The 12,342-nt window shown below is 42.2% G+C and overlaps 1 protein-coding gene and 1 non-coding gene across 2 annotated transcripts in view; both read left to right on the top strand.

Annotated features, from left to right (window-relative positions):
* ltk (leukocyte receptor tyrosine kinase) overlaps positions 1–12,293 on the top strand; it is a 62,096-nt gene extending 49,803 nt beyond the window's left edge. Inside the window, exons 20-29 of the mRNA XM_063499994.1 lie at positions 2,593–2,779; positions 2,879–2,969; positions 3,360–3,424; positions 4,817–4,946; positions 5,034–5,131; positions 5,600–5,692; positions 5,919–6,020; positions 8,417–8,551; positions 8,770–8,860; positions 8,985–12,293. Coding sequence (XP_063356064.1) covers positions 2,593–2,779; positions 2,879–2,969; positions 3,360–3,424; positions 4,817–4,946; positions 5,034–5,131; positions 5,600–5,692; positions 5,919–6,020; positions 8,417–8,551; positions 8,770–8,860; positions 8,985–10,022 — 2,030 coding nt within the window. The 3' untranslated portion in view covers positions 10,023–12,293. The remainder of the gene's footprint in view (positions 1–2,592; positions 2,780–2,878; positions 2,970–3,359; positions 3,425–4,816; positions 4,947–5,033; positions 5,132–5,599; positions 5,693–5,918; positions 6,021–8,416; positions 8,552–8,769; positions 8,861–8,984) is intronic.
* trnak-uuu (transfer RNA lysine (anticodon UUU)) lies at positions 3,659–3,731 on the top strand. The gene has a single exon. It is a non-coding gene; the product is annotated as a tRNA-Lys (tRNA).
* Positions 12,294–12,342: the final 49 nt, after the last annotated feature.

Raw genomic sequence — 12,342 nt, 5'->3', positions numbered from 1 at the left:
TTTGAGAAGCGCGCAGCGACAAGCGCGAGTTGAGCTGAACCCACGGGCATCGACTCTGTGATAAGAGGATAGAGCAGAAATTGTTCATCTTTAAAAGTGTTAAATGCTATGCACACAAAGTGCCATGATATGGAGTATTAGAATAAGTGGGTGCTTGTTTGCTGAACAAGGTTACCAGAGTTTCTCTTGTTGGCTGCGGGTTTGAGACAATCAGATGGTCAGGCAGGCTGTAAAATGCTAAAATAGGAGTAATTAGGGAATTAATCATTAACTGTTTTGCTTTAATTTAACTACTCTGTAGCAACCACACTTAAAACAGGAAGCTCAAGAAAGAAGAGAGGGATTCTGAGACAACCACATTTTGACAATGAACATGGTCTCAAAGGCTGCTATGCAAAATATACTGTTAAGTACCTTCTTTTGTATACCAAATCTCGTTTGATTAACTCCAGACACTTTATACGAATACAGTTTTAACAACACGTGGAGTCATTTTCCAGTAATGTAGGACAGTGAGGGATTATACAGCTAATAACACTCGGAGCACCTTTGTCACCTTTTGTGACAACTGTGTGCTGCAGACTTTATGAGAAGGGAATCCTCTAACAAGAGCTTTGTAAAGGTGTGCGTGTATAGCAGGTTCTCTTTCTCTCTCTCTCTGTTGTCCTTTTCATGACCTCACTGAAAGCGCCAAATATTAAGCAAAGCTCAGCTATTTTCCCACAGCGCGACTTGATGAGAGTAAACTTTGTGTCAGAGCCTCTGGAGGAATCGGCGCTGCGCTGACTTCCTGCAGAATATCAGCTACACTCCCAGCTCCCTGGGGGTTTAACGCAGCCTGACAAGAAAACCAGGCATGACCAAACAGTTGGGACTTTTTAATGAAGTAATGCATGTAAAAACCTCCTGTAAGGAAAGCGATATGGAGTAACTCTTACAGATTTAAGAGTAATGTGGACATTTCACCTCCTGGCAATGAAATCCGAGCAGAATAATGTCCGTTTTCCAGCCGAGCCTGAAGCGGAAGGTATTTGAAAATTTATGTGGTGACCTCCACCTTCACACTCCCCTCTCAAATTTCTGTTTCGCCAGAAGCTTTATTCTTAACTTTGAATCCATTATATCTCATGATAGCTTAGCATGAAACGTTTATCCTCCCATTTTAAATGACACCCTTAACGCACACAGTGCAGTGAAACAGTGCTCTGATGGAGTGGAGTGTTTTTATTTTTCTTGTTATCAGTAAGTGCTAATGGCTGACCATTAAAAGATAGGCGATTGATGTTGGATGTGGTTGGTTTTCTGTCAGCAGAAGTGAGAGAATATGTCGATAAAGTGCGGCGGACTTGGTGAAAAGCGACGTGTGAGAACTGGAAGAGGCGAGTTATTCATCAGATAAATGTCCTTTTAGGATAAAAGACTGCAGTCTGCATTTCTGCTGTGAAGTTCTTCCTTAAGAAAGTTTGAGCTCGGTGTAATTAAACATAAATACAACCCCGCAATCAGCTTATCAGAGTGTAATCAGACAGACGATAATTGCAGATAAGGCAGTGCTACTAGTGGTGCATACTGGGCCACTATATGCAAAATGGAACACTAACTGCATTGTGTGTAAATGTGTGCACTTGCTCTTAAATAAATCAGTTCCTAAACAAAGGCTGATGACATTCATTTTTATAACATCTGCTTTAAAAAAATACATATTTGGGGAGGATGGGGTGTTTTTACTGGAGCTTGTGTAATTTTTTAAAAAAGGCAATGAACATACACACACGCTTCAGGTTAATGGTGTCTCCTTACTTGAGCTCTCCCCCATGCAGGGAGGTAGTCTGTTCCCTGGGTGCCCCATGTCCTTCACCTCCACCCCCACCTCTTCCTCCTCCTTCTCCTGCTTCTCCTCCTTAAAATTCCCCTTATCCCAACTCCTGAGTCCCTAGCATCTGCACCGGGCGATGGCTCGACGGCACCTCTTACCTGCACGCAACGCCCCCCCTCCCTGGCAGACTACCAACCTGCATCGGGGACATGGGCTGCCTCCATGGCGGGTGAGTCCAAACTCACTGGCACAGACAGTATAGGAGCAGTAACCAAGGAGAGGCCATCCCACATGCATGTCAATTAGGTTAGTGGCTTTAGAAAGAAGCAAGCTCACTTGACTTCTGAAGGCAGCTCATCGTCTCTGCTTGAGGCTTCAATAACTGCTACTAACATAACATAACGTGTGAATTACAGATCCAAACTGAGGGTGGTGTTTGAAGAGGTAGAACTCCAGTGTTGGAGAAGTGCTATGCAGAATTGGTGGAGTATTCTTTAAGAACAAAATGAAGCCCTTTGAAACATTTTTTCCCATATTTTTATAACTTTATTCTCACTAAGAATGTTGTTTTGGGATTGAAAAAGTTATCGAGACGTGGCTTGATCCCTCCTTGTGTTGCCGCTCCTACATTCAGACAGATGGTCAGGAAGATCCTTCTGCCACTTACATGCACTTGTAGGGTCCTGATTAAAGTTTGATGATAATTTTTGTCAAGGGTTTGTCGACTCTTTGGTATAACAAGCTTGTTTGTCCCTCTGCCTCGTCTTTTTCTGCAGTGTGGTACCGCAAAAAGAACGACCTGCATGCAGTGAGGGGGCGTCTTCAGAGTCCCGAGTATAAGCTGAGCAAAATCCGTTCCTCCACCATCATGACGGACTACAACCCAAACTACTTTTTCACTGGCAAAGCTGCTTCGTTCAGTGAGCTGAAGGAAGTGCCACGCAAGAACATCACCCTACTGAGGTATGACACAAGTGGACTCAATGTTAGAGTGCCAGTTTAAGGTTCTGCTCTAAACCAAACATGTGCCATTTCATTTGTTGTGTTTTCTCTCCTCTTTAGGGCCCTTGGTCATGGTGCCTTTGGTGAAGTCTATGAAGGTCAAGTTCTGGGGATGAGTGGTGATGGCAGTGCTATGCAGGTGGCCATAAAGGTCATCCGCTCATATTTTCTTAAATATTTGCACTTAAATGTTTAACAATGACACCTCACATGTATGTTCAGTACTTATAATCCCATAAGTGGTGCTTCTGCTTCTCAGAGCTAAAGGTCATGGAGATGCTTTCACTTACAGAATGATTGTTTGCTTTTCTTATGTTGTGCAAAGACTGCAGCACAAAATGACTAAAAAAGAAAAATGCAGATTTGCTCAGCGTCCCCGGATAAGATGCTTTAAAAGGCACACAGTTTAAAAGGGAAAAGCAAAAAAGCTGAGAGAGCACCGCATGGGGTTACCTGCTTACAATGCTCTGCTGATTAGGTCTAAAAATTTATATTTCCCCTTAAAAATAGCATGCACTCAAATTCTCTTTCTATTCTGCAGACTCTACCAGAAATCTGCTCCGAGCAGGATGAAATGGATTTCCTGATGGAGGCACTGATTATGAGGTGCACGAGACATCAACCATACACTTCCTTTGTGCATTACACACACACACAAACACACAGAGAGTGGCTTCTAAATATTTTTGCTCACACACTAGGAGATGTGAAACTTTACTCATTAGAAATCAAAACAATGACATAATTGTCCCTCAAAGACAATCATGTCTGCAGGGGTATAGTTTGAGCTCAGGAAAATGTGTGACGTTAATTGGTTTCTAGCGGTGATTGCTCTTTAGGGCCTGGGTAGCTCAGTCGGTAGAGCATCAGACTTTTAATCTGAGGGTCCAGGGTTCAAGTCCCTGTTCAGGTGTGATTAGTTTACCTACTTTCCTTAGGTATCAATAAAGTATTATGACTTCCCATGTGGTTTTGTTAAAGTCTACTCTATTTACACGTCCATCCTTCAGTCAGGAAGTGACAGTTTTAAATACATGTATTCTGGCTGATTGAAAATTGAAACTTTTTTGTGGTTGTATAATAAGTTTATCATTAATGAAATTTATTTTTTTGTGATTTAAAAAATAAACACTAAAAAAGAGGCAAGATATGACAATATGACACAGTGTGATTATTTATTTGAAAAATTTAAGCCAAAATGCAGAAGCAGCATGTGAAAAATTAAGTCACAAACTGCTGCCAGTCTTCCCAGGAGTGGACATCCCAGCAAATTCAGCTCAAGGTCAGACCCTCCAGTGCTCAGAATACAGCAAAAAATCCAAGAGCTACGTTTTAGTTACATTTTGTAGACTAAGACTAAAGAAAGGTTAGGAAAGGTTTTGTTTTGCAGTCACAGGACCTCAGCACCTTGCAGTCATTCAAAGGAGTTGACCATGAACTCCTTCATATACCAAAACTAAGATTTACAGATGTGTACAGGGATTTGTGTGTAATTTTTTAAGATTCACAAGCACATGCTCCGATCCACACACAAATAAGCAGCAATTTGACCACACGTAGAACTACTTTTACAAATGCGTGCATCCATACCTGAGCTGTACGATGTAAACGAGTTTAACATCCAGACTGTAAAGGAAAGAATTCCTCCACAACGATTGGCGAGTTGAATCATGGGGTGATTTTTCACACTCTGCTTCTACATTCTGGCTTAATTTTTGTTAAATAAACAATGACTGCATTAACATGTGTTGTTCTAATGGTTTTTGAGGTTCTATTTAAATTATTTTTAAGACCTCGCGAGGACCAGATTGTTTTTATTTTTTATTAAATCTTAAAACCTTACAATTGTACGTTCTTGTTACCATGACTGTATATTTAAGGATGGCAAACTCATCTTTGTTGCATGGTGTCTGCTAGAAAGAAACTTATGCACACACAGACACACACACAAGTGCAAGCCTTCAAAACAAAACACCCTGTTGTTAACTGTCCATGCAGCAAGTTCAGCCATGAGAACATCGTGCGCTGCATTGGCGTCAGTCTGAACATCCTGCCGCGCTTCATCCTGCTGGAGCTGATGACCGGAGGAGACATGAAGAGCTTTTTGAGAAGAAACAGGCCACGAGCGGTGCGTCTGTACTACACCTTTGCATGTGTGTTTGTACAATCTCTGTTTGTTTACGTCGCACACTAAACCGATCTGTTCTATGTCCAGGGCCAGACCTCGTCACTCACCATGCGGGATCTGCTGCGAATGGCCAGAGATATCGCCTGTGGATGTCGCTATCTGGAGGAGAACCACTTCATACACAGGTTCGGATTCGCACCCAGTTTTCGCAGCTTAGAGCTCATAAAAGTGCAAACTCAAAGTGGTTTTTCAGCCACAGCAAAAGGAAATGTGTTAGCAGAGCTACGCTGTGGTGAAATCTGCATAAAAATGATTCATTAGACATTCTGTAATGCTGCATATGTTGCTTTAAACGAAACCTCTTGCAATGCGACAAAAAAACACATCAACAACTATTATTTCATTTTGACTGCAGTTTGAGTTTGTCTTTGAGCAATTTGCTTTTCTTAATTTGAAAAATGTGTAGAATCGTTTGCAAACTCTGTAGCACGATCAATCATGCATTTGAAGGTTTTTCAAAGGCCTTCGTTTCTTCATTGCAAACCGCAGTTCTGAACTTTTTCTGCGGCAACAAATTTGACAAAGTAACAACAAGCTTCTCTGTTTCGTGTCATCGCACAGATATATCATGTAAAGGATTTTGTGTTTTTCAGAGACATCGCTGCCAGAAATTGCCTCCTTACCTGCCCTGGGTCAGACAGAGTGGCTAAGATTGGAGACTTTGGCATGGCACGAGATATTTACAGGTTCATATACGCTACTCTAAATCTGCAGTGGCACCCTATCCACGCAGAAACGCATGATAATTTAAGATGGATTGATGTGGTTATTGGAGCGTGGCTAAATAGATTTTTCATTTCCCTCCACAGGGCCACGTAATTTACTTACATTTCAGTTCGTGGCCTTTTAGCATTTACCATTTGTTCTTAACTCAGCCTAAATGTACCCTGCCTTTCTTTCTTTGTTTTCCAGAGCCAGCTATTACAGGAAGGGCGGCCGGGCCATGCTGCCAGTTAAGTGGATGCCACCAGAGGCCTTCATGGAGGGGATCTTCACCTGCAAAACTGACACATGGTATAAAGTCTACCACTAAATACCAGTAGACAAAGAAAATCACAAAACAGCTGTTGTTACTTTTGAACTGTATACACTTTGCTTTTGTCTCAACACTGGGACACCTTGTTCAGAAATATATCATTTAGAAGTGCCACACATTTGTAGGTCTTTGTAAATATCATGTGGTCATGCTAACTGTTCTAACACTACAGTGATTATTCAAACGTCTGAACATTTTTCTGGACAATAAACAACTAATACCAGATGGCGAACTTATTGAAATCGAAAACAGACGCTGGCAATGAAAGAAATATTTTTACTTTGCAGCGGTGTCAAAATGCAAAAAAAACAAAACAAAACAACAACAGAAAAAAAAATTCTCACGAGGCATGAAAAGTATTCGCCAGCGAAACTGAATTCAATTTTAAAAGCCTATATGTGGTCAGTACGATGCCCAGCAGGGAGGTTTCCACAAACCAAACATGTCTACTCCTAGTAGACAAAGCTAGGGTGCGTTACATCAAGTGAACATCTTTTCAAAACCAGGACAGCATTTGTATTCAAGACACTGAGCCAGCCAAACAAAGAGCACTCTATTGTTGTTAGAAAAGCGCAGTGGCTGTAATGGTAGAGGAGCGGCGTCCAAACCGCTTCTCCTGTGACAGTGCAAGTCAGATATTTAGTTTGGGGCAAACCATTTCAAAACCTCTATTTGGTAGAGTGAAAGAGAGGGTTGTTTGCAGATCAGAAAGTTAGACCCTTATAGAGCGGAGACCGCAGCATAATCGATTTAAACAGCAGTCTATTAAAATCCGAGCATGTTGATGGAAACGTGCACAGAGGCAGCTACAGTTGGACCGCAGTTCGTCCCTTCAAAGCTGTTTAGATGGGGAATCATTCGTCGGCAAGATATCTCCTCTGAACAAATGAAGGAAAAACAAAAAAACACATGAATGTTGCGGCTGCTGCGGCTTTCCAGTCAGTTAGCAAAACTCAACGCCAGTGATCTACTGCCCCAGGGGTGTCAAACATAAGGCCGGGGGGCCTGAATTGGCACAGCAAAGACCCCAATCCAGCCCACTGGGCGGCTTTGGAAAATGTGAAGCAGTGTGTTGATTTTTGAACTTTTAGTTGTGTTTTCATAGATTTTGAAGCTTTTCCTATTTATCAAGACCCCCTCCTCCTCCCCCATTGGCATTCATATTAGAACAAAGTGATTAACTAACAGATTAACAATTAAGTGACAGGAAAAATTCCTGTTTTCACACTGTCTGATATGGAAATGTCTGTTTTTCTGTGAATGAACGAACACTTTATGATTAGAATTACAAGGCAGTCTGGAAAAATGAACTGCAAGAACAATTTTACACATTTATCCTGTAAATGTTTATCCACTTAAACTGAGCTGTATGTGGCCCCACAATGTGAAATGAGTTTGACATCCCTATACTGCACTGTTCGGTGTAGCAACCTGTAACTGGATGTTGTTGGTAAGGTTAGAGTGTTTTTTGCTCAAATGCAAAAAGGATGTTTTACAAGCAAATAAAAGCAAAAGGCTTACAAAGGAAGAGGCTAACATCGGGGAGTAACAAGGCCTGCGGGGTTTTAGAAAGCCAAAGAAATTAATAAAACCAGAGGTGGTTACTAGCACTGTTCCACTAGAACACTAATTTAGAAGAAGAAAATAATACCCTGCCCAAAACAAAGTAAACCACAGCAGGAGTCTCGCTCCTAATGTCGCTAACAATGAATAATCTTCGATCCTTTGTCTAGTGAAAGTCAAGTCCGTGGAAATGGGAGAGATAAACCTTAGTAAAACCACCTACTATCTGTAAATACACTTTAGAGTAGCTGTACTGGGAGATTCACTGGTTTTTTATATATTTGTTCTGGTTGGGTAACATTTTACCTACACCCACTAAAAAAGAGAACACCTCAGTGGTCATTGCCAGGTGTTGAACAGTGTTAGACATGGTTTTCAAGGTGTAAAAAATGTTACACAACATTTTCAGGATCGCCTAGGGACTCTTATCAGTTAGAGTCGGGAGCAGGAAGCAGAGTGATTGAGATCTGGGTCACAGGGGGTCATGACAAGCGCACAACTGAGAAAACAGAGAGCTGGAAAAACAAAAACATGGAGATTTCGACATGAATACTTAAACTTGCTGCACTCTTAATTCAGCAGGGGAAAGATAAGAGCAATTACAAGCATTTATTTTGTCAAAAGAAACAAAAGAATTACCCTGAATGGTGTCAGCTTCTATTCAGGAAAAAATTGTTGGTTTTGTGTTTGTTCGTGTTGTTTGCATTTGTGTTCATGGTATTCCTTGTCCGAGGAACATTACAGTAGAAGAAGTTTAGCACTCAAAAACAACTTCATCCACTCAGTTATTGATCGATGTCTCCCTCTTCAGGTCATTTGGAGTTCTGCTCTGGGAGATCCTCTCTCTGGGTTACATGCCATATCCTTGTAAAACCAACCAGGAGGTTCTGGAGTTTGTCACCAGCGGAGGCAGGATGGATCCTCCCAAAGGCTGCCCAGGGCCTGTGTGAGTACTGACTCAAGTTGCAGTTTCTGTGGGGGTTTTTTCTTTGTATTTTTTAAAGACATAATAATGTTTGCTTCATCTTCCACCTTTGATGTGATGTTGATTAAACATTCTTTTGTCTACTCGGTGAGTGATGAACAGGAATTAAGGAGAAATTCAGAATTTCAACAGTTATTCATTTGCTGGTTGTTTCTCTGCTTTTGTCGATTACTGTTTAGCTATCGGATCATGACCCAGTGTTGGCAGCACTGTCCTGAGCATCGGCCCAACTTCTCGACTATCCTGGAGAGAATCAACTACTGTACTCAGGCATGCATCTTCTCTAGATATTTAAGACTGATAATGTTGCTTTTTTGTGTCTTTTAAATGTTTTTTTTTCTGTTTTGTTCTGCTCTGATTATCATTTAATCCTCACTCTTCTTTTCTCTTTCAGGATCCAGATGTGATCAACACGCCTCTACCTGTGGAATATGGCCCCAACACGGATGATGACGGAGGCACTGTAATCCGTCCTACTGACCCAGCATCTACCTGCCTCACTCCACTTCTAGTCTCACACCCTCCCTCCCAGGATTGTCCCTCCCAGCTGGGTTTCTCAGCCATGGGCCTGGGTCCCACCCCTCTTCCCCCGCAGCCTACAAAGCCCCGTCTGCTCCTGCAGAGGACCCAACCTGTCCACCATGAAGTCACATCATGTCGCGAGGTTTTGGAGCCATGCTGGGCTGAGCCCGTTCCTGCCCCTGGTTTGTCAGCGGTCTCCAACTGGCTCCATCCTGAGCCTCCTCATCACCAGCCCTGCTCCAGAAACAGCTCTTCCTCAGAGAACCAGAGGCTGAAGAACAAGACTAAGAACCTCTGGAACCCCACATACGGATCCTGGGTCTTGGATAACTTAAGGGGGAAGAAGGCGCTCACTCACACCCAGTCCATGCCGCTCTCAAGCTCCACCTCCAAAACGCAGACCCACAGCCCAGCTTCAGAAACCCACGAGGCTGGCAGTGACGGCACCAGCAGCACCTACCTCAGCCCTAAAAGCCTCTGCACTTCCTCGACTTCATCTTCTTCTTGCCAGTCTCAGGCTGCCTCTAGCACGTCCTCCCATAAGACCCCAGCAGGTGGTGGCACAAAATCTATGGACCTTGCTAAGCTCCAGAGTTTCCCCTGTGGCAACGTCAACTATGCCTACGACGAGCAAAGCTATGAGGCAGAAAGCCTGCCGTTAGTTGTGCCCAAAGCCCCAGAAGATGTGAAAAACACCAGCTCTGCTACCAGTGTCTCATCAGGGACTAGCCTGGGACTGGCATTAGGCCTCCATACCCCCTCATCCTGCATGCCCAAGCTGCTGCTGCTGAAGCGCCATGCCAGCTACGGGCACGAGGATGTGAGGAGACACACCAAAGCAGAGAAACCCACACGTGACAGAGACTCTGGCTTTTCTCTGTCTGAAGACCTCAGTGTTACTCCTATCTAAGAAAAGGATAACACTTCAAATGTCACCTGACTCAGTTTCTCACATACTGAGACTTTAGCTCTGGAATTTTTAGAATAAAAAGCTTGACCATGAAGGCTCCTTCATGGTCAAGTGCCACAGTGTCTGATTCTTACAGCTCCTAGAATGCTGGAAAACACAACTGAACATTCCCGTCCACACAAACACTCTGCACTGTAATACAGAGAGCCAACACTGGAGCCCTGTCAAAGGCTTCTGATACCATAGTAGCTGAACACTGATGCTGAAACACTGGGAGACTCGCGGCCCTGCACTTCCTCAGTGTCCACACTGTGGGTGAGGGCTGCCAAAACGTAACTGCTGTTGATGGACTCCTTTTATACCTGTTATTTTTTCTTTTTGCTGTATTTTACTCATGAAAGCTTTGCTGGCAGTATATTTGAATTTGTAGTATTTAGTGTATGACCATAAAAGGCTAAAAGAATATTGAGTCATTGGGAGGAGAATCTCCAAAACGTTTTAATTTCATAGGTATACATTTTTTGAAAAGTAATTCCACTCTTTTGATGCTGATGGGCAGAATCACAGCTATATATACACTTTAGGACCTTATACTACTAGTTGGTACTCTAATATAATTGGTTTCATCCCATACAATGTGAAAACACTTCCTCTGGCAATAACGTGTATTTTCTGACTTGGTAGGTGAAGCACGGCGGAGCCTGTTTTCAGCCTTGTTCTCAGCCTTGTTCTCAGCTAACTGGATGCTGGTCTATAAATTTAAAGTTTGGGGGGTTTAAACTCTTTGTGACTCTGGATCAGTGGTTGTCAAACTGGGGAGGGGCCCCACCCAGTGGAGCAAAGAGCCACTGCAGGAGTGGTGTTAGGAATCAGGGTACACTCAACAAAGCGTTGAGCTGCTTGCTATTGCAAACATCTCATCAGCCAATCAGGTGGCAGCAAGTTGATTTAGGCATTTAGGCATGGTCAAGGCGACCTGCTGAAGTTCAAAGCAAGCATCAGGATGGGGAAGAAAGGTGATTTGTGACCACACTGTACCCATCTTCTGATCCAATAGAGCAACTTTTGGGATGTGGTGGAAAAAGGGATTCACATCCTGGATGTTGGAACTTTGTGATGCAGTCATGTCAGTATGGACCAAAATCTCTGAGGAATGTTTCCAGCACCTTGTTGAATCTATACTATGAAGAACTGAGGTAGTTCTGAGGGTAAATGGGGTCTACCCCTGTATCATTAAGGTGTATCTAATGAGGTGTAAATATAACTTTATGTATGCTAATGCTTTTGTGTTGAATTGAATCTTTTTCACTGTGTGCTAAAAATTGTGGGATGGGGGTCGTGAGCTTGAGTGTACCAGAAACAGTGTGAGAACCACCGCTCCAGATTGAAATAATGGACGTTAGCTTCTGAAGAAACCGGCCCACCAAATTAGACACATTTGTTTTCTTTGAGGTTTTTTTTTTTGTTTTTTGGATGAGGTCTCGTTCCCCTTGTCCCAATATTTACTTGGTTTTAGAGATGTTTGAAGAGTCCGAGTTTGATGACGACCTTGCAGCTAAGAAAATAGGAAAGCTATTTTTGTACTTGCTCCTACTTGCTTACACTGGACTAACATTACATTTGTAGCTGTTTGTTGTTGATGTTTTGTTTTTGCATTCAGTCATGTTAATGATGAATCTGTAATCGATCACTGCCATTCGATACGTACTGCTACACTGCCTCTATAGATGTAGTGCTGGTAGTACTTACGTTTACTCAACAGGGGGAGGTATTCAACTCTGAAATACCAAACAAGTTGCTGTATTTATGCTTTCAGGTTATTCTTATTTAATCAAGTTTATAGTTGTACTTGGTGTGTGACATTATTTTGAGCCTAAACATGGCAATATTATATTTTTTGATATGTTGTTACATTTATGTAAGAGTTCTGTAGGCTTACTGTGTGTTATAAGATCAGACCTGCTGATATTTGTGTCTTTATCTGCTGTTTATCTCTTTAAGAAAAAAAAAAACGTTTGTGCCATATAGCAATACTGACTACTGTGGATTGTTTTTTTTCTCATTTTCTTAAAGAAGAAAAAAAAGACCCTCATCTTACTCATAGTTTATATTTCTTACGTCCCGGTTTTATTTCACACTCATTTCAGTTTTTATTCCTGTATTTTTGTAGCTGAGGATGCCTCAAACAAAAGTGCAAAGACATTCTATGCAATATACCGTCTTTACTTTCATCTCACCTAACTGTGCCCCAAATAAATCAACATATATCAACCTCACTTGTGTAAGTATGATCAGTCACACACATTTATATCCCTGCAAA

This window comes from Pelmatolapia mariae, linkage group LG16_19, assembly GCF_036321145.2.
Source record: "Pelmatolapia mariae isolate MD_Pm_ZW linkage group LG16_19, Pm_UMD_F_2, whole genome shotgun sequence".
In the NCBI taxonomy this organism is placed as follows: Eukaryota; Metazoa; Chordata; class Actinopteri; order Cichliformes; family Cichlidae; genus Pelmatolapia; species Pelmatolapia mariae.
The sequence above is the reverse complement of the archived record's forward strand: the minus strand, read 5'-3'. Positions and strand labels throughout refer to the sequence as shown.